Raw genomic sequence first — 23,795 nt, 5'->3', positions numbered from 1 at the left:
GTGGTAGAAGAGGTACAAGTAGAAGTAGAAGAAGTAGAAGCAGAAGAAGTAGAAGCAGAAGAAGTAGAAGTAGAAGAGGTAGTAGTGGTAGCAGCACCAGCACCAGCACCAGCAGTACAAACCTTCAGTAAATAGATATGTTCTCTATTATACGTGAGTGTGCTATATATTTTATTCTATTTCTTACGGTTACTTCTAGCCAATAGCTTCGAATTCAACGAAGTAATAGCCGGTTTAGGCCCACCATTACCACTCGCACCACCACTGGTAGTTCTAATGACCTTGGCTCGCGCAGAACCCTCATCTTTACTAAAACTAGTCCTTCTATGCTCTTGCGATTGTGGCGCTTGGTTAGATACCGCTATTTGTGCCGCCTGTAACCAGCCACTATCAGTGGAATTTCGAGGAAGACCTGTATGCATATTTAATTCGCTCGGAAGTGGAGGGCTCGATGGCGGTGGTTTCCTATGTGCCTGTGAATGCGAGTGGTGGAGTGGTGGAGGAGGAGGCGGTGGAGGAGATGCTACCGGTGATTGTGGCCGTTTCTGCGTGGATGATCGTTTCGACGATGGATTACTAGATTCCGGTTGTTCTGGAGTGTTTGCCTGCGAGGGACTATTCCTAAATGCTTCAAACTCCACCTTCTCTCTTTCAATCTCATTCAACTTCGCTTTCGTCAATGCTTCAGTCCATTGATTCAATTCTTGGGATTCTACTTCAAATATAAACGATGTTTGCAAGGAACTAATCACAAACGTCCCCGTAGTTGGCAATGCTTGCGAAAACTTATTGGAGCTGCTTCTATTCACCAACTCTTGAAAATGAATGAATGGATACTTCAACTTAATCTCATAAATAAGCGCATACTCAGAAGTTTCTTCTTGTCGGTGACAAATCAAGCATCGGCCATGGGTAGTGATCACCATCGTGCATGTCTGTGGCTTTTCCAACATCGTGCTGGAAAACACATTATCCAGCCCTCCTCCGGTAGTTTCCTTATCTTTACCAAACCCAAATCTTTTAAGAAGCGACGACTTCTTGCTCTGGGTCGAGCTTCGGGTATCAGAACGCGATAACCCCTTGGCATGGTCAAAAATGGCAACTCCTTCATTTCGATACTGACTATTGGCACCGCCATTGCCATTGTTAGCCGATTCTCCATTCACCATTTGTGACAATAAACTCATTCCTCTTGGTTTGGAGGCCGCCATACTCAATGGCAGGGCATGGAGTAACCCCTTATTATGTCTTTCAAAACTATCAGTTGCTTCAACATGTGCAATAACTGGACCAATCCGAAGCACACGCTCGTCGTTATGATTGAGAAATGAGAGCCAAGCAATGTCAAGTGGTGTAAGTGTGGTGACTTCCAACACCTTTGATGCTCGAGTACTTGCAGAAGAACTTGATTTCGGAATGTTGGTAACAGATGTACTTGATGTAGATGGAGTGGGTCTAGTTCGTTGCTGCTGTTGCTGTTGTTGTTGTTGTGACAGTTGCGACGACTGTTGACGTGAACTACTAGCCCGGGTGAATGCTGTACGTACTTGAGGACGAAGAATGTTGGTTCCTGGAATGTAATCTGGTGTGGACGCCTTTTTGGTTTCCTGAGGTGAAGGACTTGGTTTCGCAGTTGTATCATCATTGGGTTGTGATTTGTTAAGTACAAATGCAGCTACACTGGCGGCATTGACTGAATCAGTAGTCAATCTAGTTGGATTAGGTGGTCTTTCTACTGGGCTTGCAGTTCCAGTGGTTTTCTTGACCTTGGGTTTCTTTGGTTTAGTAACTGTGATTGAACTGGTGGTGATTTCTGGAATTTTCATCATTGACTCAGCACTCATCTTGTATGGGCCCAATTCTGGTGGATCCTTCCAAATCAGATCAAAATCATTGAAATTGACTTGACGGAAGAAGTAATGATTTTTAATCTCGGATATTGTCGCTCTTTTAGATGGCTGCAACACTAAAATCTTCTTGATTAAATCTCTGATAACCGAAGGGAACCCAGCACTAAATGCATATTGCAACTTGGTAATCTTTTGAAATGTCAAATATTCATTGGTGGCTTTAAACGGCGGTTTACCAGCAATCATCTGATATATGATACATCCAAAGGCCCAAATATCACCTGGTTTACCACAGTATTTGTTTTCAAGCAACTCTGGACTAACATATTCAGCCGTGCCGACAAAGGATTTGGCACGCACATCAAGAGGGTAATCCTCGCTGTCATCATCCTTTTTCTCCAATAAACGGGCTGTTCCAAAATCAGTAATTCGGATTCTCATATTGTCATCAAGCAAAATATTCTCGGGCTTAATATCACGATGGATTACTCCATTATCATGCATATATTGGATCGCATCAAGGATCTGGGCCCCGAAATGGCGAGTACATTCTTCATTCAAAGTGTTGTACTTTTTAATCAACGATAGCAACTCACCATTGGATGCATAATCAAGCACGAAATAAAGCGAATTGACGTCCTGAAATGTGAAGTAAAGTGAAATGATCCCCATTCGGTTGGTCAATCTGTTCAAGGCATGTTTTTCAATATTGACATATTTGACCTTCTTCTCCTTGATGATGTGACGTTTATCCAAGATCTTAATCGCATACTGTTTTGAAGTGTTCTTGTCGACCGCGAGCACCACAGTTGAATACGACCCTTCACCAATCAATTTACCAAACTTGAAATCCTTAACGGTGCGTCGGATAAGCTTCACCTCACCAGACTCGGTGGTTATTTGTTTTGATGCACTGCCACGTTCTTGCCATTCTTTATCTTCCTTTTGTTTTTGCAAGGCCATTTCTGGACTAAGGGGTATTCCATCAGCTTCGTCGTTGACGTTGTCACCGTCGTCGTCAACAGTTGATACATCGCCATGTTTTGCCTTATTTGCTTGTAATCGACGATCCACCATCCTAGTGAAATCGTCATCATAAACATCATTAGAGTCTATCAACACATTCAAACTGGAATTGGTGGTAGCCTTGGGCTGTAAATTATGCCGAGGGTTGAAATCAAAAGAGTCCTCCCCTGACTTGGGAGTCATAGGTGCGCTCTTGGCTCTTCGGTAATCGTCATCATCAACCCCTAGACTGGAAAGTCGAGATGAAATGTGAACGTCTGGAAGTCGATTCTTGTGACTGTTGCTGTTGGTGTGCGGTTCGTCCTCAAGGGTGGATATGCTGCCGCTGCTCCCATTGGACATGACGTAACCACGATAGATATCATCTAGGGATTCGTGTAGATCAGCTAGACTATTGTCGGTTCCATTCATTTTGTGGATGGTTTAATATTTCATAGACGGTTGGTATGTGGGAAAAGGGGGAATTGGGATAATTGTGCCACTTGCTTTGTTGTTGGTGTATGGCGTATATAAAATAGGTAAAGACTGCTATTGTGTAAGATCAAGTTGTGGATTGATTTTCAATAAGAAAAATGTTGAAACCCCCTCCCTTTTTGAGAAATAATAACAAACTTGTTGGTTCCCTATTGTTCATTGTTTTTGTATTGGTGGAGATATGGTTGCTTGTAATTATACTGAAATTTTATACGTCACATGACTGTTGTCATGTGGTGTATATCACATGATGTGTGTCATGTGGTACGCATCACGTGTATTATCTACCCCCCTCCCACCCTCTACAACTACCTTGGGTTACATAGTTTACAACCATTAAACAGTTCACGTAAGTCACAAGTACTGTTCAAGATAATCAATCAAACTCTATCATGGCATTTCCATTGGACCAACCACATCTACTAAAACATCTACGTACTTCTTTCATATCGTTATCCAATGATCCCGAATACTCCAACAAGATAATCAAACCATGTCTCAATATTGACACACCAACAATAGAGTCTACGTCACCGCCAATAACATTTCAAATGGCACGACATTTGAAGAACCGAATAGAGAAACCCAGAATAATAAGCACTTCCAATAGGACTAAGAAGAAAAAGAAGAGGAGGACGCGTAAGAAGGAAGCGGAAGAACCGCAAGATATACAGGACCAAATCAGCGATTATTCGAGTGACGAAGCAAACTATACCGGCACCATGCTTCACCCAATTGATGATGCCGTTGAACAAGATCTCGTGCTGCAGAAGCTGAAGAAGCGAAAGTCGCGGAATCCACTTGTTCTGTTCTTTCAATCCAAGGAATCAGATGATTCTAGTGACGATAGTGACCAGCCACGAATATACGAACAAGAACAACAAGAGCACGAGTTGGAAACCCCAGTAAATACTGAAGAAGATGAGGAAGGATACACCACCGAAAAACAGGAGGAGGATGTTGTTACTATAGATAGTGATTTTGGAGTGCCTGTCAATGCCCTGGGACATGTTGTACAGAACTATCATGAAATATCGGAAGAAGAAGGTGTTGATGCCGACAATGATGATGACGACGAAAACGATGAGTATGACGATGACTATACAAACACAGAAATAGATAATCTTGATGAAGATGAGGATTTTGACTCGGAGTATGATTTTGAAAGTGAGGATTCCGCATTCACAGATCTAGATAACGAATCTATGTCCCTTCTTGACTCATACACCGATCCAGATGGTGGACAAAGCGTGTCATTCAATCATCAAAGCAGTACTGATGGAAGAGGAGAACCAAGCAGTAGTGGAGCAGGAGGCATGGAAGAGAAACGAAAAAAACCCAAGAAGGTTGGAGATTCACTTGAACAACATACTGTTCCTCGAACTATTCTTGGATCACTACGACTTACTCCTGCTAAATCTGCAATTCTTTTGAAAAAGCAACAACAATCACAATTGCAATTTGAGAAAGTTAATCCACAAACCATGCACCCACCTACCACGTCCAATCTAAGTTCCTTGGTCCAATCGAAACATAAATCGGCTAATGTCAATCCATTGCAATTCTTTGCCTTTGCCAACGGTGATATTAATACGTCTCAACAACGAACATCTTTGAACATATTTGTACCCCCAAGCACCACCGCGAGTATCAATAACCTTCTGATTGTGACTTCGATTTCAATATTCGACATGATAGGATACATTCTCCTTCAGCTATACAAACTCCCTGGGCAATTCACCGAGTTACATTATTTGAATCCCAATGCATGGCGACTTGAACTCGTGGATGAAGATGGGGAGAATTATGGTCTGTTTGGGGTCCTTGATCGAACCCGTCTTCTTTCTTCGTACAATGTTTCTCATTTGGCTATTGTTAGATGCAGCGATAAGGAAGAAGCCGATAATGAAAGACTTAGTCCACTTCCTCGAGAATTCGAAGTTGCATTGCATGCTTTCCAAAATAAACGTTCCAGCATTGCTCATATCTTGACTAGTGATGTGTCCAGTGAAGAAATAGAGTTTGAAATAATGATCACTGAATATGAAGGAAGTTTGCAAGAGAAAACCAGTATCAAAGTTCCTGGAAATTATACTATGGGACAAGTTTTGAAACAAGTGTGCTCAATCCAAGGGTTGTCTTCATCCAAATATAGGTTTAAAAGCCAGCAAGAAGATGTTAGAAACTATGAACATGCTGCCAATTTGAAACTGAATGCATTGCAATTGGTTCCTATTACTTCAAGTTTATTACCTTCAGTGCCAGCGTTTGAGTCCGGTATCACACCTCTTGATTCGATACCCATGATAACACCAGGAGATAATCCGTTTGAGGAGAAAATGAATAATTTATCATTGGAAGAAAAACCAAAGCCAGTCAAACAGGATAATACTTCCGAAAAACGTAAATCAAGACCAGAACCAGCCAACAAATACTTGGACGATATTCTTCGTGGTAACAATCCTCAACTTCCAACTAGTATCAACACTATATATTTCAAGTGGAAGGTGCTCAAGAACAATTCCAAGATGAAAATAAAGAACTTCTCCGAAAAGAATTTCATCATTGATGGGGATTACATCCATCTTACCCCACCTGATGACGTTGATTTAGGCAATATTGAAGAAAATGCTGCCACACAACACCACCATTATAATTACTTGGGGCATCATGGAAGTAAAGCTAGTTCAAAAACTTATTCATTTCATATTACTCAGATAACAAAAACCAAGCAGTATACTAAACCACTGAATTACTTTAGATTAGTGGTAAACCAGGGTCGATCTACTGGGAAGGAAGAGTTGGTGAAAAAGTTTTATTTAGTGGCAAGTACAGAAAAAGAATGTCATGAGATTTTAGATAAGTTGAAGTGGGTGTTGCAAGTGTATCTTAGTAATGTATAGCTATGTACTTGTATAGTAGTACTTGTTACACCGCTACTTTTGGTTCTGCCCTAATCAATAGAAAATAAATGTCTATATATATATATCAGATATCGGGATATGGTAGCGCTTACTTACTAGAAAAAGAAAAAGAAATATTTCGTGCATCGCATCGCTTTATCTGCAACTAGTGGTTCTTTAAACAAGCTTATATACATAGACAACATGGCCGAACTCTCCCTGAATTGGAAGAAGTTAAGTTCCAAGATCAGTAAACCTAAAACAAAGAAGAAAACGACAACTAAACTTACATCCAATGCAAAGAAGGTGATATCTAAACCAACCAAAGTAGAAACTACACCAAAACAAATAGAACCAAAGTCTGATACAGTAACTAATACTGTCAGCCCTATAGAATATGCCCTTTGGACAAAAGAACACATCACTAAAGAAGATCTTCCGTCTGCACCTGTTGCATTAACACATACCCCTTCATCAGCACGAAGGAAACAAGAACCAGGTAAGTACATTGCCATTGATTGTGAGTTTGTTGGAGTAGGAGATGATGGGGAACGGTCTGTGCTTGCCCGTGTGTCAATTGTTAATTTCTATGGGCATATCCTTATAGACGAGTTTGTAAAACCTCGAGAACGAGTAACTGATTGGAGAACTTGGGTTAGTGGAGTTACTTCAAAACACATGCATGATGCTATTACTTTTGAAGAAGCGCAAAAACGAGTAGCCGATTTGATCAAAGACAAAATTGTGGTTGGGCATGCTGTGCATCATGATTTGGATTCCTTGTTGTTAAGTCATCCTGGCTGGTTAATTAGAGATACTACTTCATATCCTGCATTTAGAAAGATTGCAAATGGTAGAAGCCCAAGCTTGAAAAAGTTAACTGGGCATTTCTTGGGGGTGGATATCCAACAGCTGAGTCACAGTTCAGTAGAAGATGCTAGAGCAACAATGTTGTTATTCCGCTTACATAAAAAGGACTTTGAGCAACATTTAAGAAACAGACATAGAAAGGTTTCAAATAAGTAAATAGATATTTTAGCATGTATATTAATAGAGTAGAGAGCACAAGTTGCGAAAGTATCCTACTATCTAATGAGATAATATTTCAGCGTATTTTGCTCCTACAGCATTTAACTAGATTACAAATGATTTAAAAGTGTATAATTAAACTATCTAATCTTCTAACTTCAATCCTTCAACGTATACGCAAGCTGATCTGTAAAGCATAGTTTGAATGATCTTAATATCAGTGAAGAAATCAAGTCTGAATCCAGGTTTACTATTGTTAACGATATCATCGGCATTCTTCATAGCTCTCGAGCTTCTCAATGCTTCAATTTTATTACGAACTAATATTTCCTCAACCTCCTTGGTGTATTTTTCAGGAACATAATCGTCACACATTGACACTTCGGTAATAATATTAGAAATTGAATCAACGACATCTATACTCGTTGTGGTGACCAAATCATTATTCAATGCTGGCTTAAGAATATCATAAATCAAAAATCCATTTTCGCGATTCAATTCAAATAAATGATGGTACAAGATTAAAAACTTGGATTTAAACTCGCCATCAATTATTTTGATATCATTAAAGAAAAAACCGGCATGGATTAATGTAACTTTACTTGCCTCTGTTCCTTGACTCAAGAAATCAATAATAACCTTGGGGATTCGACATGATCCAATTTGAACATAGTCTGTGGCCAACTCAATCTCTTCAACATATTTTTCAAACTCAGCTTGTTCACTACACAAGTATGTGAAAACAAGATATGGATAAGCATTATTGGAAATGAATGCGCCATCCATCACTGTCCTATCGCGGTATTGGTATCTAGTTGTAAAGTACTCTTTAATGCATGATAAACTCAATGATTTGAATTGTGAGAATCTTAACCCTTGTGTCAATACAAAGAATATATGAGCACCAAAGTTTGTCGGTGTGATATGGAACCCATGTCTCTTTTCAAATTCACTCAAATGGGGTTCAAGTAATTGTCTCTGCTGGTATGAATGTTGAATATAATCAGGTCCAACTCTAATCATTTTGAGAACTGATGTGGTAATATTTTGAATTGATGCTTGATACAACACCGTATAATTTAGTAATCCGAAACAAAATTGGGGCCAAATAAGAATTGGCGGCAATATTGATGTATCTGGTAAACCCATTAAAATTCGACTAGTGGCCACAGATATGCAAATAACAAAATCTAAATTAGGTAATTCTCCATTTGCAACCAATTTAATCGTACGACATGCAGTTGAATCACTAATACCAGACTTAGAAAGGATCCCCACGATTAAAATTGCCCGATCTTGAAACAATGAATCTTTGCTAAATGCAACATCAATAGCATTTGAACACCAACGACTTTTCCAATTGGTCTTATCGTCGGTTGAACTTATAGCACTAATAAATTCATTTAAATAGTCACATAATACTTCAAAATTGGTAATTCTGTTAAAACTTTGACTAATATCTAAACTTGAATTTGAATCTCTGGTCATTCCAAATAACATCTTGGCACGCAAAGTACTGAAATATTCAATTGTGTCATCCACGAGCTTCTGTTCAGCTTCTGTTAAATCCGGCTTATGTAAAAACGACTGAATCAAACCAATAATCAATTTTTGTAAATCACTACCAATATCCAAATTCGAATTATCAATAAATAATGATACGAAAAAGACCAAATCTGCCAAATATAATCGGGCAAGTGTGTATGAATTGAAAAATAAGGAACTGCAAATCTTGATCAATACCTTAATTTCAAATATCTTCGATTGACTCACAATTGCCGAATCGTTAGTTCTTGCGCGATTAATACAACTGATCAACCTGTTAATAACCTCTCCACAAACTTCAATCAGTGGGATAATGATAGCAATAATAAATGTCCACTGTGGACCTTCATTCTTGTTATCTATAGCAAATGCAACAACTTCATCAACCAAAACCAGGATTAATCTTGTTTCCAGGAATAGTTTCTTCCAAATATAATCAATAATAATGGCAATGTGATCTTTATTCATGGCTGAAAGTCGACAAAATTGACGAATCAAATCCGCAACTCTTTCAGGTCCATTTTCATCCGTCAGTAAATAAACATAATCATAAACATTTTCAATCCAAGGTGAAATATACAATATACTTGTCAATCTATTGGCAGGAGGGATCTTGTCATAATTATCAAAGAACGATTTGAAGAATCGATATGTCATATGTGAAAGCGAACTTGCAAGGTGGTCACTTACTGACACAACAAAATCAGCTGTATTTGCTGGGAAACTAACGCTTTTAGCGTGATTCTCTTTAATACCAAAATCAATATCAAAATAGGAGGATAAAGATCCAAATAATAACGCAGCTGCAGATTTAACTTCATCATCATTAGTTAACAACCCTTGGAATACAATATTATATAATCTGCCAAACCAATGCATTGTATGACGTTCATTTTGATAATCTTTATCTGGGTCGATATACTTAGTTTCGGCTGGTAATCTTGAAGTTGTATAATACAAGAATCTTAAAATCTCAAGCCTATCTGCTGATCTAAATGTAACGGTGGTTCCTAAACTCAAGTATATGGTAAATTCATCATCATGTTCAGTAATTCTGCTAACTTCACATTTAACAAAATCCAGTAATCTATAAATTTCGACTGGAGTAAAACCTTTAGTTACTATATCATCACCCAGGAATAAAACTCGGTCATCAAAACAAATTTGAAGGAATTTTCTACCTATCTTAATTGTGGCTCCAACAAACTTATTGTTTCTTGGATCATAAACTTGGACATTCTTAAACTTGACCTTGTTATCCTTAGATATTGCCATTGTTTCTCGATCCAAGCACAATCTGTTGATAATTTCATCACTGTCAACTTGTGAATATGTGTATAATTTAGTACCATATTCTAAACTTCTAGCTCTTGACCTCATAATCACATCAGTAATGGTAGCAAACCCAGTACGAGGAATGTTATAGTAATAAACACGAGCACAATTCTTGAAAAATTGATCTGTCAGGAAATTGTTAACAAGTTTCACATAGCCTTCTCCTCCAGCCCACTCTTGGGTCATGTGGTTCAAATTAAATTCAGTGAAATCAATAACCATATAAAATCGGTTATCCCAAACTTGACTGGCTGTCTCAAATAACTTGTAAACTAAATAATCCGTATCGTCAGGCCTATGTTTCATCTTCTTGAAATTAACCACAACTACTGGTGTACCATCTTTGAAAATTGATGAATGGATTACATCACCCGAAGTATCACCAACTTCAGCATACTTCAAACTCATTTTTGTCATGAAATCATTAAATTTAATACTACTTTCCCCATTGGCAGTGTTTGGATCTAACATTTTAAGAGTTGAATTGATTTGAAGTTTAACACTTGGTTTAGGTTGACCTAATTTCATACACGTTTTATCAAAGGCTTTGAATTTTTCCGCTCTATCATGTAATGTTTTGACCATGAATGAACTTTTAGCTAAAATGAACTGGATCCTGATTTGAACAAAATAACAATAGATGAATTTATGCAAATATCTTAATTCAGCCACTGGCCTTTCCATCAGACGTTGGAATGGATATTCTGAAGTACTTACACTGCTTACTCTTGATAAAAAGTCATAGATTTTTGTGTTTATGGTTAATAGTTCATCCATTCTTGCCGTTAATGCTGGCCACTTAATCAGTGAAATTGTTCCATTGGCCATATTTTGTAATACTTTAACCAATTGCATAAGACTTCTCTTAACTTTGACATGATTGATTGGAATTTTAAAGAATTGCTCTGGGGAGATAATTGCTGGGCACAAGTATCTTAAAAACATAAAGCTACCGACGGCGATAATTGAAGCATCTTTAAATTTTTCACCCACAGCACAAGCAATTTCTCCACATACAAATTTAAAACTAGCAGGTAATTGGTCTTCAGAACTAACAATCAGGTCAACAAGTTTGTTGAAATATTGGAAAAACAAATCAGGATTAATGGTTTCTGATTTTTCAACCTCAAATATAACTTGGTTATCCACAAGTTCCTCAATAATCGGTCTTAATGTTGCATTCAAATAATCCATTCCATAATCTTGAGTGAAATTGAAAAGCAATCTAGTCAATGTAGAATTACGTCTGAATAAATCAGTACTTCTAGTCAAGTGGGAAATCTCATCAACCAATAAAACGTTAAATAACTCATCTAATCTTCCGCTATAGCAGAAAATTCCAAATAATGAACTTGCAAGTAAATTATGTTCTAAACTTGAAGCACTTTCAGCAATGGCTCCAAATATTTCTGTTTGACTGGTTAATTCCTCAATTATTTCATCAGGATATTCTTGTCTAGTTCCACGCATGGTTTTACTTGATAACATATTAGCAAATACATTCAAGAAAATTGCTCTGACTTTGGCAGTTTCATGATAGCCCATAGGTAAAACAAATTGCATTCCAATATCAGAATCATATTGAAGAAGGTTTGTAATACAAGCTAAAATATTTTCACTGATCTGGTTCAATTTGTGCTTGGATTTGTTCGCTGACAAATTCATTTTGGAATACTTTTGAATAATCTTGTAAAATAATGAAAAGTAATTTCCAAATGCCAAATCCTTGTACTTGTTTATATCACTGTCTCTTATTCCTTCGGGTATTTCCAATACTAAATTTTCAAGCTGACCACGTAAGCACCTTGAACTTTGCACTGCTAAATCCATATTCAAATAAGCAATTTCGGATTCCTTGACCACGACTGAATCACTATCATGTTCAACATCGCGCTTTTCATCGTAAAACACGGCATCTTCAAGCCATTCACATGATGCTTTCGCATAAAAGTTTCGAAGTTTATAAGCACCATTGAGTCCAGTGCTTGTTCTATCCTGTTCCAATGTGGTTCCCAATTTACAAAATCTAAGCTTTAACCGTAATTTGTCAGTTAAGTTATCGACTTTGTTCACAAACCTAATAAAAAATTCACAAATATTAGGTAACAAGGCTGATAAAAGTAATGTTCCGTCATTACGTACCTGGACCATCAGTGACATTATAACCATTGCTTGTTCAACAAATACAACACCTTCATCAGTAACCTGTTGTCTTTCGGCATAATTATTAGCCATAGTCATAAGCTTAGTTGCAATCAAATGGTAAACATCAGAATGTGATTCATTAGATAAAGTATCCTTAATAATTACTCGCACCACTAAATCCAGCGAATTCAATAAACCCACACATTTATCAAAGAATTCCGACATGTATGCTGGTGATTTTTCAGCAATTTCTTTATCCTTGAATCCTGCATTACTCATAAAACATCCTGAAGTAGAAACGAGGAATCCTGTAAAATGTCTAAAAATTAAATTTTCTTCATTGATAATACTTGGCTTGTTCTCAAGAATCATCAACCATCTATAATAAATTAATACCCAAACCTGAAATAATGATTTGGTCGGCTTTGCCTCACGAAGTATGGTGCGATGACGTTTATGCAACGATATAAACCCGGTGAATACGGAAACATCTTGCGAAAGATTGACAAATGTTTCCAATAAATTCTCATCAACACCAATATTCCTATATAATTGGTGGTGAATTGTCATCTCGTTAATGTACCATTTCATTCCTTCTTTTGCGTAATTATAAAATTGAATATCATGAGTACAAACACTGAGTAATAAAACCTTCTCCACTGCATGGATAACTTCACCAAATGACAGAAACAGCTCTTTCCTGGCTTGGTCATTAATCACTTTATTTGAGGCAAGAATATAAGTAAATTGATTTCGTTGAATAAGAACATCATTAAGAAACAAGAAGCATGCCTTGAATTTAGGATCAGTAAGTGATAAACTTAAACATGTTTCACAGATCGATTGAACAATACAATTAACAATGAAAAAGTTGGCAAACGCGGATAATGTGGTATAATTAGATTCAATTTTGGTGTTTTTGGATACCAATTTTAAACTCAATTCTCGGGCTGAATCAAATAATCTGGTATTTCCCTGGATATAACATTTTCCTCTGAATGCATAACGTAATGGAATTTCCATTTGATAACAAAATTCCATAATTTCCTTAATTAATTGATCGTAATCACGAATTTCCAAGTTCTTATCATCCATTAGTACCATATCGTTAAAATATAATTCAGGAGCTGCACAAAATATCCTAAAAATGTCAGATAATAATTCTTCAGCACCAACAACTAATCTAAATTTATAAGCTGAATGGGTTGACATTGAACTAGTGCTGTGGGCAAGTTTAATTGATTTGCTAGCTGTTGTGTTTGTATTTGTGGTGGATGATGCCGATGATTCGTTACTTGTTGAATGTTCCACAAGTACTTCGTGAACATAATGATCAAGATTAGTCTTCCTAGTTGAAAATGTATGGTTTGTGATTTTTTGTAGCGATTGTCCACATTCTATTGACGCTACGTCTGAGAATAAACTTTGATCAGTAACTGGAGTTGGATAAGAACAATGTTGTTGATGCTGAGGATGAGTTAAATCGTATTGATGCATCATTTTAAGTGATCCATACATTAATGATACCAATTGATTAAGCATTTGATTAATTAAGTTGTAGAAAATCTCTTGTGCAGTTTCAATTTCTGATAATCCCTTTATGATTTTAACCAATATTTTAGCTTCCCGTAATTCTTCTTGGTTTGAATTAAAGTTTTGAATAATAATTTTGGTGTATCTTTCAGGACGAAGTATTATGGCAGCAATGTAGAAGTTGACCGTTAAATATTCAAACTTGACTAATAGTTCATCATCAGTAATTAAATCATCACGGTGATTGTCCCCAAATTTAAGTAAATTTCTATAAGTTTGATCGAGGAATTTGTTGCTGAATATTAAAACTGGATGATTGGTTATATTGTGTGCATTCAATCTTGTTCCTAAATGGAAAATGCTAATCAAGGCATCAAAACTTTCTAAGTTTGTGCAATTTGCTGAGTCTCGTAATATAGACATGAGATATCTCACCCGCTTATTAAATGTTAATTTCAACTTATTGATTGGTCTTCCTGTGTTTATCTCGACAAAATCATCAAGACACAATACCAAAAACCAAGTAAGCACAAATGATGCACATGTAACAGAAGTAATTGAATCATCAAATGCAGTTCCGGCAGTATCAAATAAAGATTTGAGATTGTTGGCATACCTGGTATTTTTCGGATCCACTATACCTTCATAATCTTTGGTTCTTGAGAAAGTTTGATCCTTGACACTGTACGACAAAAAGAATAGGAAAACCTGTCTCCAGGTATTTGATTTTATGAAAGGTATGGCATTTATAACATCTTCGGTTATTCGTTCCGAATTTTCTTGGCTGAAAAACATAAATTTAATTAGTGGGGAATATTTCTGTAATATGGGCAAGGGGATAATTTCATCATTGCGTGAGTATCGGAACAATTTGTCGTAAATATAATCATAATAATCATCAGGATTAGCGGTTGAGATATATCGTAATATGGTTTCAATATATGAGTCAATATCTACAATTGAAGAAGCTATCAATTCTTCATCAGTCATTGGTTGGTCTTCTCGTTGAATATCTTGTTCGTCTTTGGCTGTGGCCATACTGGCCATTGATTGTTCATTTCTAACCAACAGAAGCACCTTTTTAACCACGCCAGAACTAAGTAAGTTGGAAAACGTATCAAGCAAAAGGGTTATTATGTCTTTATCTAATGCTTTGGGTTCGTCATAGTAGTAAAATCTAGAATAATTGCTTAAAGAATCCTTATCATCGATGACACCACGACGGTTCCACTTGGTTTGCAAGATTTCCAGGAGCAATTTGCAAACAAGTAAGGTACTTCCTCTACTCTTGTCGTCTCTGAATCTTAGCTTGGTATGTTGACTTTCTTCATTGATGTTTTCCAATACTGTGGCGAAACTGGTGAATATGAACGTTATAATATGAGGATATCGTTTGTACTTATCTAGAAGGATCTTGCGTGTGACAATGAATTGGCTGTTTAATTCAACCTCTTGAGTCAGATGCCCGGTTCTATTAGGTAGAAGGGATTCAATCCTTTTAGCAAGGGATTGAATAAAGAGTTTCTGGTGGTCGTTTGGGTTACTCATATTGTGGCAGCCAACGGTGGTGGTAAAAGTAGTAGCAGGTAGTAGTGAGCAAGTGAGTGAGCAAGTGAGTGAATGAGATGGGGGTGGTGATTGATTGATTGATGTAGCAGTTGTTGGATGTATTTATACAGTCTATATGGTGTAATCAATTAACCTTCAAACACTTTCACTTTGCTTTACTGATGGTCTCCCCTTTTTTGGTTGTCAAAATCTGGTTGTAAGAAAAGAAAAAAGCGAGTCAATTCTTTTTTTTTTTTTGCTGTGTCTGTTTTCTTTTTTTTTTTCTCAAATTCAAAAGTGGATTTTTTTAGGGAAAGTGCAGACAATGCAAAAATAAGAAAAGAGGCACAGAATGACTTTAAAAAAAAATATGAACAATGGTTGATTTGTATTAATTACCGGCTCAACCTGTAAACGCTTTATCAACGTGTAAAAATACTATGGGGGAGGAGGAAGGTGGGGATTGGCGTCATAAGTGGTAATTACTAATTACTAATTACTAATCACCACCACAATCAAAAAAAAGACGTTCACGCAGACAGACACAGTTAGACACAATCAAACCAGATACGAACTGTCAATCAGATACAAAAGTTGTTAAAACCTGGTAATATACTTGGTGGTGTGATTTTCAGGTTTTGTCTACGGGTTGTTCTGCCACCCCCAGATTCATACCCACATTTAACCCCTCTCTGTCAAAAATAACATAAACATGTAATAAAAAAATAATTGCTTCCCCCCTGGCCAAACCCGCAATTTTTTTCCTGTCTGATTAAAAAAACGTTTTTGCCCCGGAAATAGAAATCTCGCAGATTAAAAAACTTAACCCCCCCCCCCCCCCCAGTATGGTGTTCATATGTGAGGGGGAGGTTATACTCTTTGTCATATGATATCCCTGGGTTGTGATCTCCTGTTCAAACATGTGTTTTGGCTATTTCAAGCTTTGAGTGTTTGAGTTTAGCAATTGTTTTGGTTTTGAATTAACTTTGAAAGGGATAAATGTAAGCGTATGTGGTTTTGATATGGTTTTGATGTGGTTAGCTGTCGTTCACTGTAGATCTGTGAAAAAGAAAGAAAAAAAAAAGTATGTTGCATTTGTAAATTTAGGCTCGTTTTTGCAACTTTAAACAAAACATAACATATCCACAACAAACATAACCAAATGAATAGCAACAACAAGATTGTATATCAGCCTGATGAATTGATAAAGCTTCGTCATTGCAAAAGACTCAATATTTTCATTAGGGATTTACAACCAAATGTTCACAAACATTATCACAATCACTACCATACCCAACAATTGCGTTGCCAACCACAATTGCAATATTACAAGAATATCCACCACCATCACTATTATAATACTAATTACCCAACTAATTATCCACGGAACGCCCAAGATCACAGCAATGAACATGAACAAACAGTACCTTTCCCATATCAAACGATATACGCGCCACCACCAGTCAACATCTATCTTCCAATACTTAAAATTGAGCCAGGAATGAGTATCCCACAAGGTGGAATTCAGATCTATATCAGCTCACCGTCTCCACCTGGTAGTCCGCGAGCAATACCTATAGTTGCTCCTGTTATCGGACCTACTGCTAAACCTGTTGGCATTCGTTCTAATACTACTACTGCTACTACTACTACTACAACAACCGCCCACCGAAAATCTTTTTATCTGGCCAAGTATGTGAGCAATGCCAAGCAATTTATTCCTACTGGCAGTACAGTCTTGCCAGATGTACCCGAAGAAAGACCCAGTTTAAGTTCATCCTCCAGTGACGTTGTTATCCAAATTTGATCATGTCTATTGTCACGTGATTGGGTTTGCCTCTTTTGCACACTCCGGATTTTTTTCACAGTATTGAGATGCTTGTTTAGTTGTGTAGGTGTATATAGATCAATGAATGATATAGCAGTAACTACCGAGAAAGCAGATAGGATATGGTACTATCTAAACCTTCAGATGTAAGTGACTAGTTTCACCGATTGATTAGAGATCTTTTACTAACTATGTCAAGCCAACCGGAACCAATATCTGATTCTAATCTTGTCCAAGCTTACAATGCTGTTGCAATTGACTTGATCACTTGGAGACTCTTTATATCCACAGCGTTGAACAAGCTATATGGATTGATAGGCGAGTCCACTCCTTATGACATAATAGCGACACCTACTGACAAGTCAATTATAATAAGAACATACTACGAAGACATCGATAAGTTTGTTACAGCATTGATGGCATACACTTTTAACTTGGGAAAAGATACTCAAGTTGATATTAATTGTTATATTAAAGTTAGTAAACGAGGTGAGTTTATAGGTTTGGTTGTATAGGTTTTAATACTATTGTTCTATATTGGCATAGCATGTTTGCTTGCTTAATCGCGTACGGCTCACACTTTCCTATTTAGGAAAGCCCACTTTTTGGTTTGTCCACTTCTCCCCTTTTCTGTCAAACTCAGATTTTTACAACCAACTCACCTGGTTTTTACAACCACTTGGACTACACATCAACACACGCACGCACACAGCTCAATGTTACTATCAAACTTAGTGATATTCCTATCGCTACTCATAGCATCAGTGCGAGGCGACACCAGCTACACTCCAGATATAACAACTGTCACCAGCGACCATGTCGCTAGGGAAATTAGATACTTTGATGATTCGTCAAACGTACTTTTACTTCGTCAAACAACACTTTCGATAAGTTTTGATGATGGTAAGCTGTTTGAAAAAGTGAAAACTATATCTGAGCCCGTTGTGTATTTCCAGATGGATCCATTTAACCGGAATCGTGCCTTTGCCTTCACCTTGTCTGAGAATCAATACGTTACCGAAGATAAAGGTCGGAATTGGAGAAAGTTTAAAGCTGACCTTCATATTGATGAAAACTCAAACTCATTCCCTCAAATTTCATTCAATGTTGCTAACCCTGATTATTTGATGATTTCAAGCTACAAGTGTCCTCCTCAGGAACCTTTTACTTTTAGATGTAAGCAAACTTATTATTATACTAAGGACGGCTTCAAATCTGTTAAGAAGCTCCCACTTGATGGTGCTCATATTTGTAAGTTTGTTAAATCCACAAAGACGTTTAAAGCAGATAAGGATGAAACTATCTTGTGTATTACTAATGATATAAACTCCTTTGGTCATGTTGTTGCGTCACATTTATACAAATCAGACAACTTCTTTAGTGATAAGCAAGAGATAACCCTTGGCAAACAATCCGATTCGGGGATTATTATTGATATTAAAGTTGAAGAAACTTTCATCATTGCCATTGTCAACTTAGATAAGTTCAATGAAAAATCACGAGTTCATTTGTATATTTCTAAAGATGGACAAACTTTTGCTAAAGCAGATTTAGAGATTGATGTCAAATATGGTGTTATGTCGTTCTTACCTTCGTCCGCATCATCCCTTTTCTTTCAAATTTTACAATATTCAAATGACAAGTTCCAAGCTTCAAAGTTGTATTCCTCCGATTCATTTGGTTTGCATTATACTACTGATTTGGAACAAATCGCCGGTGGAAACATTCAGAAGGTTGAAAACATCGATGGAGCGTGGATTGCAAACGTTGGTGTTGACAAGAGTGACAACAATGACGATGAATCACTGGGTAAATCTGTTTTAGATTACCTTGTCGGTGGAATATTCTCAAAGAATATAATTACCAAATACTCATTTAATGATGGTCGTGAATGGAACCTTTTAAAGTCCACTAATGAAGACTGTAAAATCAGTTCCGGGTGTTCTGTACATCTTTGGGAATACTCTGAGCTTGACGGTGAAGGAAAATTCGTTACTGGCCCAACCCCGGGTATATTAATGGGGGTTGGTAACACCGGTAGTCATTTAAACAAGGATTTCCTGAAATTAAGAACATTTGTATCTCGTGATGGTGGTGCTTCTTGGACTCAAGTTCTTGATTTCCCTACAATTTTTTCGTTTGGGGATCAAGGAAACGTTATTGTTGCTATTCCTTTCGGAGGTAAAGGCAGAATGAAACCTAGTGACAAAGTTTACTATTCGTTAGATCAAGGTAAGTCATGGAACAACGTTGATTTGAAAAATCCAATTTACCCATTGGCTGTATTGACTACTATTGATGGTACCTCCCGTAATTTCCTTCTTGCTGGTGCTACCTCCGAGCGTACTGAAGTAATTTATACTCTTGATTTTACAAAAGCATATGATGGGGTTACTTGTAAAGATGATGCATATGAAGAATATTATGCCAGAAGCATTGCCGATAATCCTCCATTGTGTATTTATGGACACCGAGAAAAGTTTAGAAGAAGAAAACAAGATCAAGCATGTTTTGTCAACAAATTGTTTGAAGATGTTAAAGTTATCGATGAACCTTGTCCATGCATTGACTTGGATTTTGAATGTGCTCTTGGTTTTAAACTGTCTCCAAAGGATCAGCATATTTGTATTCCTGATCCTGCTCAACTTGCCAATATGTGCAAAGGTCAGAAAGAACTCAAGCTTGAAGACAAAGTATTGATTGATGGTGACAAGTGTGATTTAGGTAAGAAAAAGCTCTCTGATTTCATAGTTAAAGAAACCATTGATTGTACAAAGTACAATAATGATAAGGAAAAGCCAGGAAATACACATGATATTGTGGTCAATGTCAATGAAATTGAAGGTGAACTTGTTCAGTACGCTTATATTGATGAATCCAAACAGTTTGGTGCTGATAATATCGTATTGAAGTCAAGTGACAATCACGTATATGTGTCAAATAGTGGAGGAGTTTCGTTTGTTAGAGTACCTATTCCAGATAAGATTGTTGCATTCTACACGGGTCCTATTCCTGGACAAGTTATTCTCATTACCGAATCTAAATTAATTTATGTTTCTCGTGATGGGGGGGCCACATTTATTAAACAACAAGCTCCAACACCTCCACATCCATTGGTTCCACGAGCTGTTGCTTTCCATACTTCAAATCCTGACAAATTTATTTGGTTTGGTGGAGATTGTGAACTGCAAAGTGATTGTCCTGTCACTGCATATATTACTGACAATTCAGGACTGGATTTCTTTAAAGTGCCATTGAAAAATGTCCAAACGTGTGATTTTGTCGGTGCAGTATTTGAAAATCCAGTTGAAGACTTACTTTTCTGTGCAAGCAGAGATGGTGATAATAAATTGAAATTAGTTTCCTTAACTGCTGGTTCAAATGAAGAGCCTAAAGTGTTGTACCCTCATATTGTTGGTTATGCCATTACTGGTAACTATGTTGTGGTTGCTACTGTCAACCAAAAAGATGATAAGAGGACCACTCTTGAAGCAAAGGTCACAGTCGACGGGAAAGTCTTTGCTGATGCTGATTTCCCTCATGATTTCCAACTTGATTCTCAACAAGCTTACACAATTCTTGATTCTAAAACCAAAGCGATTTTCTTGCACATGACTACAAGCCTTGAACCTAATTTTGAATATGGTGCTATTCTTAAATCTAATTCAAACGGTACTTCATATGCTCTTGTTTTGGATGCAGTTAATAGAAACCGTGAAGGATATGTAGATTATGATAGGATCGACGATGGCTTAGAAGGAGTGATTATCAGTAATATTGTAGCCAATCCCGGGGCTAAGAATAGCAAGAAACAGATACAAACTATGATCACACATAATGATGGTGGTGAATGGAATTTCTTGTTGCCACCAGCTGTTGACTCAAAGAATCAAAAATACAAATGTCAAGGAAGTAAATGTCATTTGCACCTTCATGGATTCACAGAACGGGCAGATTACAGAGACACATACTCTTCAGGATCGGCAACTGGATTCTTGATTGGTGCTGGAAATGTGGGTGAATATTTGGAAGATTATGATAAATCATCTACTTTTATGAGTAAAGATGGAGGTGTAACCTGGAAGGAAATAAAACAAGGAAATTACATGTGGGAATATGGAGACCATGGAACCATTTTAGTATTGGTCAGCAACTACGAAGAAACCAATACCTTGTTGTACTCCTTAGATGAAGGTGAATCGTGGATTGAATATAAGTTTGCCGATAGTAAAGTCAGAGTGCTTGATTTGGCCACTGTTCCAACTGATACCTCGAGAAAGTTTGTAATTTTTGCTAAAGATGGAGATCAAAGAAAGACACTAGCATACTCGATAGATTTCACAAATATTCATCCTCGTCAATGTCAATTGGACCTTGATCATCCAGACAAGGATGATTATGAATATTGGTCACCTATGAACCCAAGTAGCCTTGATGTTGAAGAACCTAAATGTTTGTTTGGACATGAAGCCAAATATTTACGTCGTGCCAAAGGTCATTATGATTGTTTTATTGGAAGTGCACCAGTAAAGGATGGTTTCAAAGTTATTAGAAATTGTTCCTGTACCCGTCGTGATTATGAATGTGATTACAACTACTACAGGGATACTGATAACACGTGTAAATTGGTTAAGGGGTTAACTCCAGAAGATAAGAAAAAGGAAATGTGTGAGAAACCAGGAGCATTTGAATATTTTGTATCTACTGGATATAGAAAAATTCCATTAACTACCTGTGAAGGTGGGAAACAATTTGATAGCTGGAATCCACTTCCATGTCCAGGCAAGCAAAAGGAATTCAACCATCATTATGGAACTGAAGTTACTGGTCATAAGCTTTTCTTGCTTTTGTTTGTTCCTCTTGTGATTTTCCTCGGTGCATTTTGGTTTGTTTATGATCGTGGTATCCGTAGAAATGGAGGTTTTAAAAGGTTGGGACAAATCAGATTGGATGATGACGAAAATGGATTTGATCCAATTGAGAACAATCAAGTGGATGTAATTGTTAATCGTGTTGTCAAGGGTGGTATATTTGCAGTAGCTATTACTGTAGCTACATTCAAGACTATTATCAAAATTGATAAGATGATATTTGAGAGAATGACACTGGTGTTCTTAGGTCGTGCTCCAGGAAGAAGAAATTATGTCAATGTGCCAGATGAATTTGAAGATGAAGAAGCTGCATTGTTTGGGGACTATGATGATGATGAAGAAGAATTACAAGATGACACCAGGTTGAGTGAACAAACCTTTAGGGATGATGATATTGTTGATATTGAACAACATGATCAACAGGAACAAGTACCTGCAGATGAAAGACTTTTTGATATTGAATCAGAAGACGATCTTCCTATAGTAACTCCTGAGGAGTAGTTTCTAATAGATTTAAAAATATACATTGTTATTACGAAAAGAAAAAGAAAATGAAGTAATTTAACTACTTTATTTTACTTGCAATTTTATAAATAAAAAAAAAATGGAAAAAAAAGAAACTGACACGGACAGGACTCGAACCTGCAACCGTTGGATTTGGAATCCAAAACTCTACCAATTGAGCCACCGCATCCAATTTATAAAATTTTGTTCTCTCACCAGAAACTGAACAGGTTTTTATCACGTGCCCTTTCTGTCACTTGACCTGTCGAATATCACTAGTTTTCACAACCATTCAGGAAGCATTAAGATGGAAAGGTATATTTTGACCTAATTACAGCCTGATTTTCACGGTTTTAGAGTGTTCAGAGTTATATCACATTTTATCTAAATGTAAATAAAGTATCAAAATTGTCAAGAAATTTTTATGAAAATGAAAATACCTTGTGCAAAACTTTCACCAAAATTAAAAGAAATATAACACATAACGAAGTTCATAATTTTGAATAGATGTTTATTAGTTACAGAGAGACAGATATTAAAGAAGCATAACTAATAATCAACCAAGAGACTTCAACTAAAAACAAAATTAGAAGAAGGTTAAGCAAGACCTGTATTAGATTATCCAAATTATGAACTTGAACCTCAGTAACAGATGGAACTAAGTCAGTCAGTTTCGAAGTTTCCAGAGACCAATTGTCTTTGAAAATATGGAAGCTTCTATCAAGGGCTATTCTCATATTTGCATTATTATAGCAATTGAAAGCACTATGTGTATTTTTATCATCCTCAAGTATATATGCTGTGCCCAACTTACAGCCTCTGATTTTCTCGTTCACTATCTGCTCAAGAACCGACTTAAGTAATATTAAACCAAGAAAAGATCCAGGTGTTTCCAAACAAACAATAATCTCACATACTAATATCAAAGTTGAATAGGTTAGGTTTTCGGGTTCTAATTCATCAAATGAAGCAATGAATGGATTGTTGCTAATTCTTTGTGGCATCACTTCTTGGATTTCTAGTTTCTAGAAAGAGCGCGTCTTTCTCTGGCTAGTTACTCCAATATCAGAAGCCTTCTGCAGTTTTCAGATAAGATTTACGAGAACCACATGAGGGAAGAAAGTTGTAAATTTATTGTTCTGATATAATGTATCAAAAATTAGGAATGCTGGGTATCTTAGGTTACTTCTAGTGTAGCATTTCA

The 23,795-nt window shown here is 36.9% G+C and overlaps 7 protein-coding genes across 7 annotated transcripts; 5 read left to right on the top strand and 2 right to left on the bottom strand. All coding sequences in view use genetic code 12, as the record gives it.

Annotated features, from left to right (window-relative positions):
• Nucleotides 1-127: 127 nt before the first annotated feature.
• On the bottom strand, nucleotides 128-3,287 carry SPAPADRAFT_153551 (PDPK1 family serine/threonine-protein kinase; the record flags this gene model as incomplete). The annotated part of the gene is made up of 2 exons (XM_007375727.1): nucleotides 128-1,455; nucleotides 1,495-3,287. 2 exons carry the CDS (start codon nucleotides 3,285-3,287, stop codon nucleotides 177-179), a joined length of 3,072 nt encoding a protein of 1,023 aa, XP_007375789.1.
• A 2,119-nt stretch (nucleotides 3,288-5,406) lies between these two features.
• SPAPADRAFT_61572 (uncharacterized protein) lies at nucleotides 5,407-6,288 on the top strand (the record flags this gene model as incomplete). Its single annotated transcript, XM_007375726.1, has 1 exon — nucleotides 5,407-6,288. A coding segment is annotated over one exon (412 nt), but the record flags the coding sequence as incomplete, so codon positions are not given.
• Nucleotides 6,289-6,457: 169 nt separating this feature from the next.
• SPAPADRAFT_55944 (putative 3'-5' exonuclease) lies at nucleotides 6,458-7,279 on the top strand (the record flags this gene model as incomplete). Its single annotated transcript, XM_007375725.1, has 1 exon — nucleotides 6,458-7,279. One exon carries the CDS (start codon nucleotides 6,458-6,460, stop codon nucleotides 7,277-7,279), a length of 822 nt encoding a protein of 273 aa, XP_007375787.1.
• Nucleotides 7,280-7,426: 147 nt separating this feature from the next.
• Nucleotides 7,427-15,388, bottom strand: IRA2 (Ras GTPase activating protein; the record flags this gene model as incomplete). The annotated part of the gene is made up of 1 exon (XM_007375724.1): nucleotides 7,427-15,388. The coding sequence occupies one exon, from the start codon at nucleotides 15,386-15,388 to the stop codon at nucleotides 7,427-7,429; it is 7,962 nt and encodes a 2,653-aa protein (XP_007375786.1).
• Nucleotides 15,389-16,252: 864 nt separating this feature from the next.
• On the top strand, nucleotides 16,253-17,318 carry SPAPADRAFT_61570 (uncharacterized protein; the record flags this gene model as incomplete). The annotated part of the gene is made up of 1 exon (XM_007375723.1): nucleotides 16,253-17,318. One exon carries the CDS (start codon nucleotides 16,551-16,553, stop codon nucleotides 17,193-17,195), a length of 645 nt encoding a protein of 214 aa, XP_007375785.1.
• SPAPADRAFT_61567 (uncharacterized protein) lies at nucleotides 17,297-17,757 on the top strand (the record flags this gene model as incomplete). The annotated part of the gene is made up of 2 exons (XM_007375722.1): nucleotides 17,297-17,362; nucleotides 17,416-17,757. Coding segments are annotated over 2 exons (382 nt in total), but the record flags the coding sequence as incomplete, so codon positions are not given.
• Nucleotides 17,758-17,932: 175 nt separating this feature from the next.
• PEP1 (type I sorting receptor) lies at nucleotides 17,933-22,588 on the top strand (the record flags this gene model as incomplete). Its single annotated transcript, XM_007375721.1, has 1 exon — nucleotides 17,933-22,588. One exon carries the CDS (start codon nucleotides 17,933-17,935, stop codon nucleotides 22,586-22,588), a length of 4,656 nt encoding a protein of 1,551 aa, XP_007375783.1.
• Between the last annotated feature and the right edge of the window lie 1,207 nt (nucleotides 22,589-23,795).

Source organism: Spathaspora passalidarum (assembly GCF_000223485.1).
Source record: "Spathaspora passalidarum NRRL Y-27907 unplaced genomic scaffold SPAPAscaffold_4, whole genome shotgun sequence".
NCBI lineage: Eukaryota > Fungi > Ascomycota > Pichiomycetes > Serinales > Debaryomycetaceae > Spathaspora > Spathaspora passalidarum.
The sequence above is the reverse complement of the archived record's forward strand: the minus strand, read 5'-3'. Positions and strand labels throughout refer to the sequence as shown.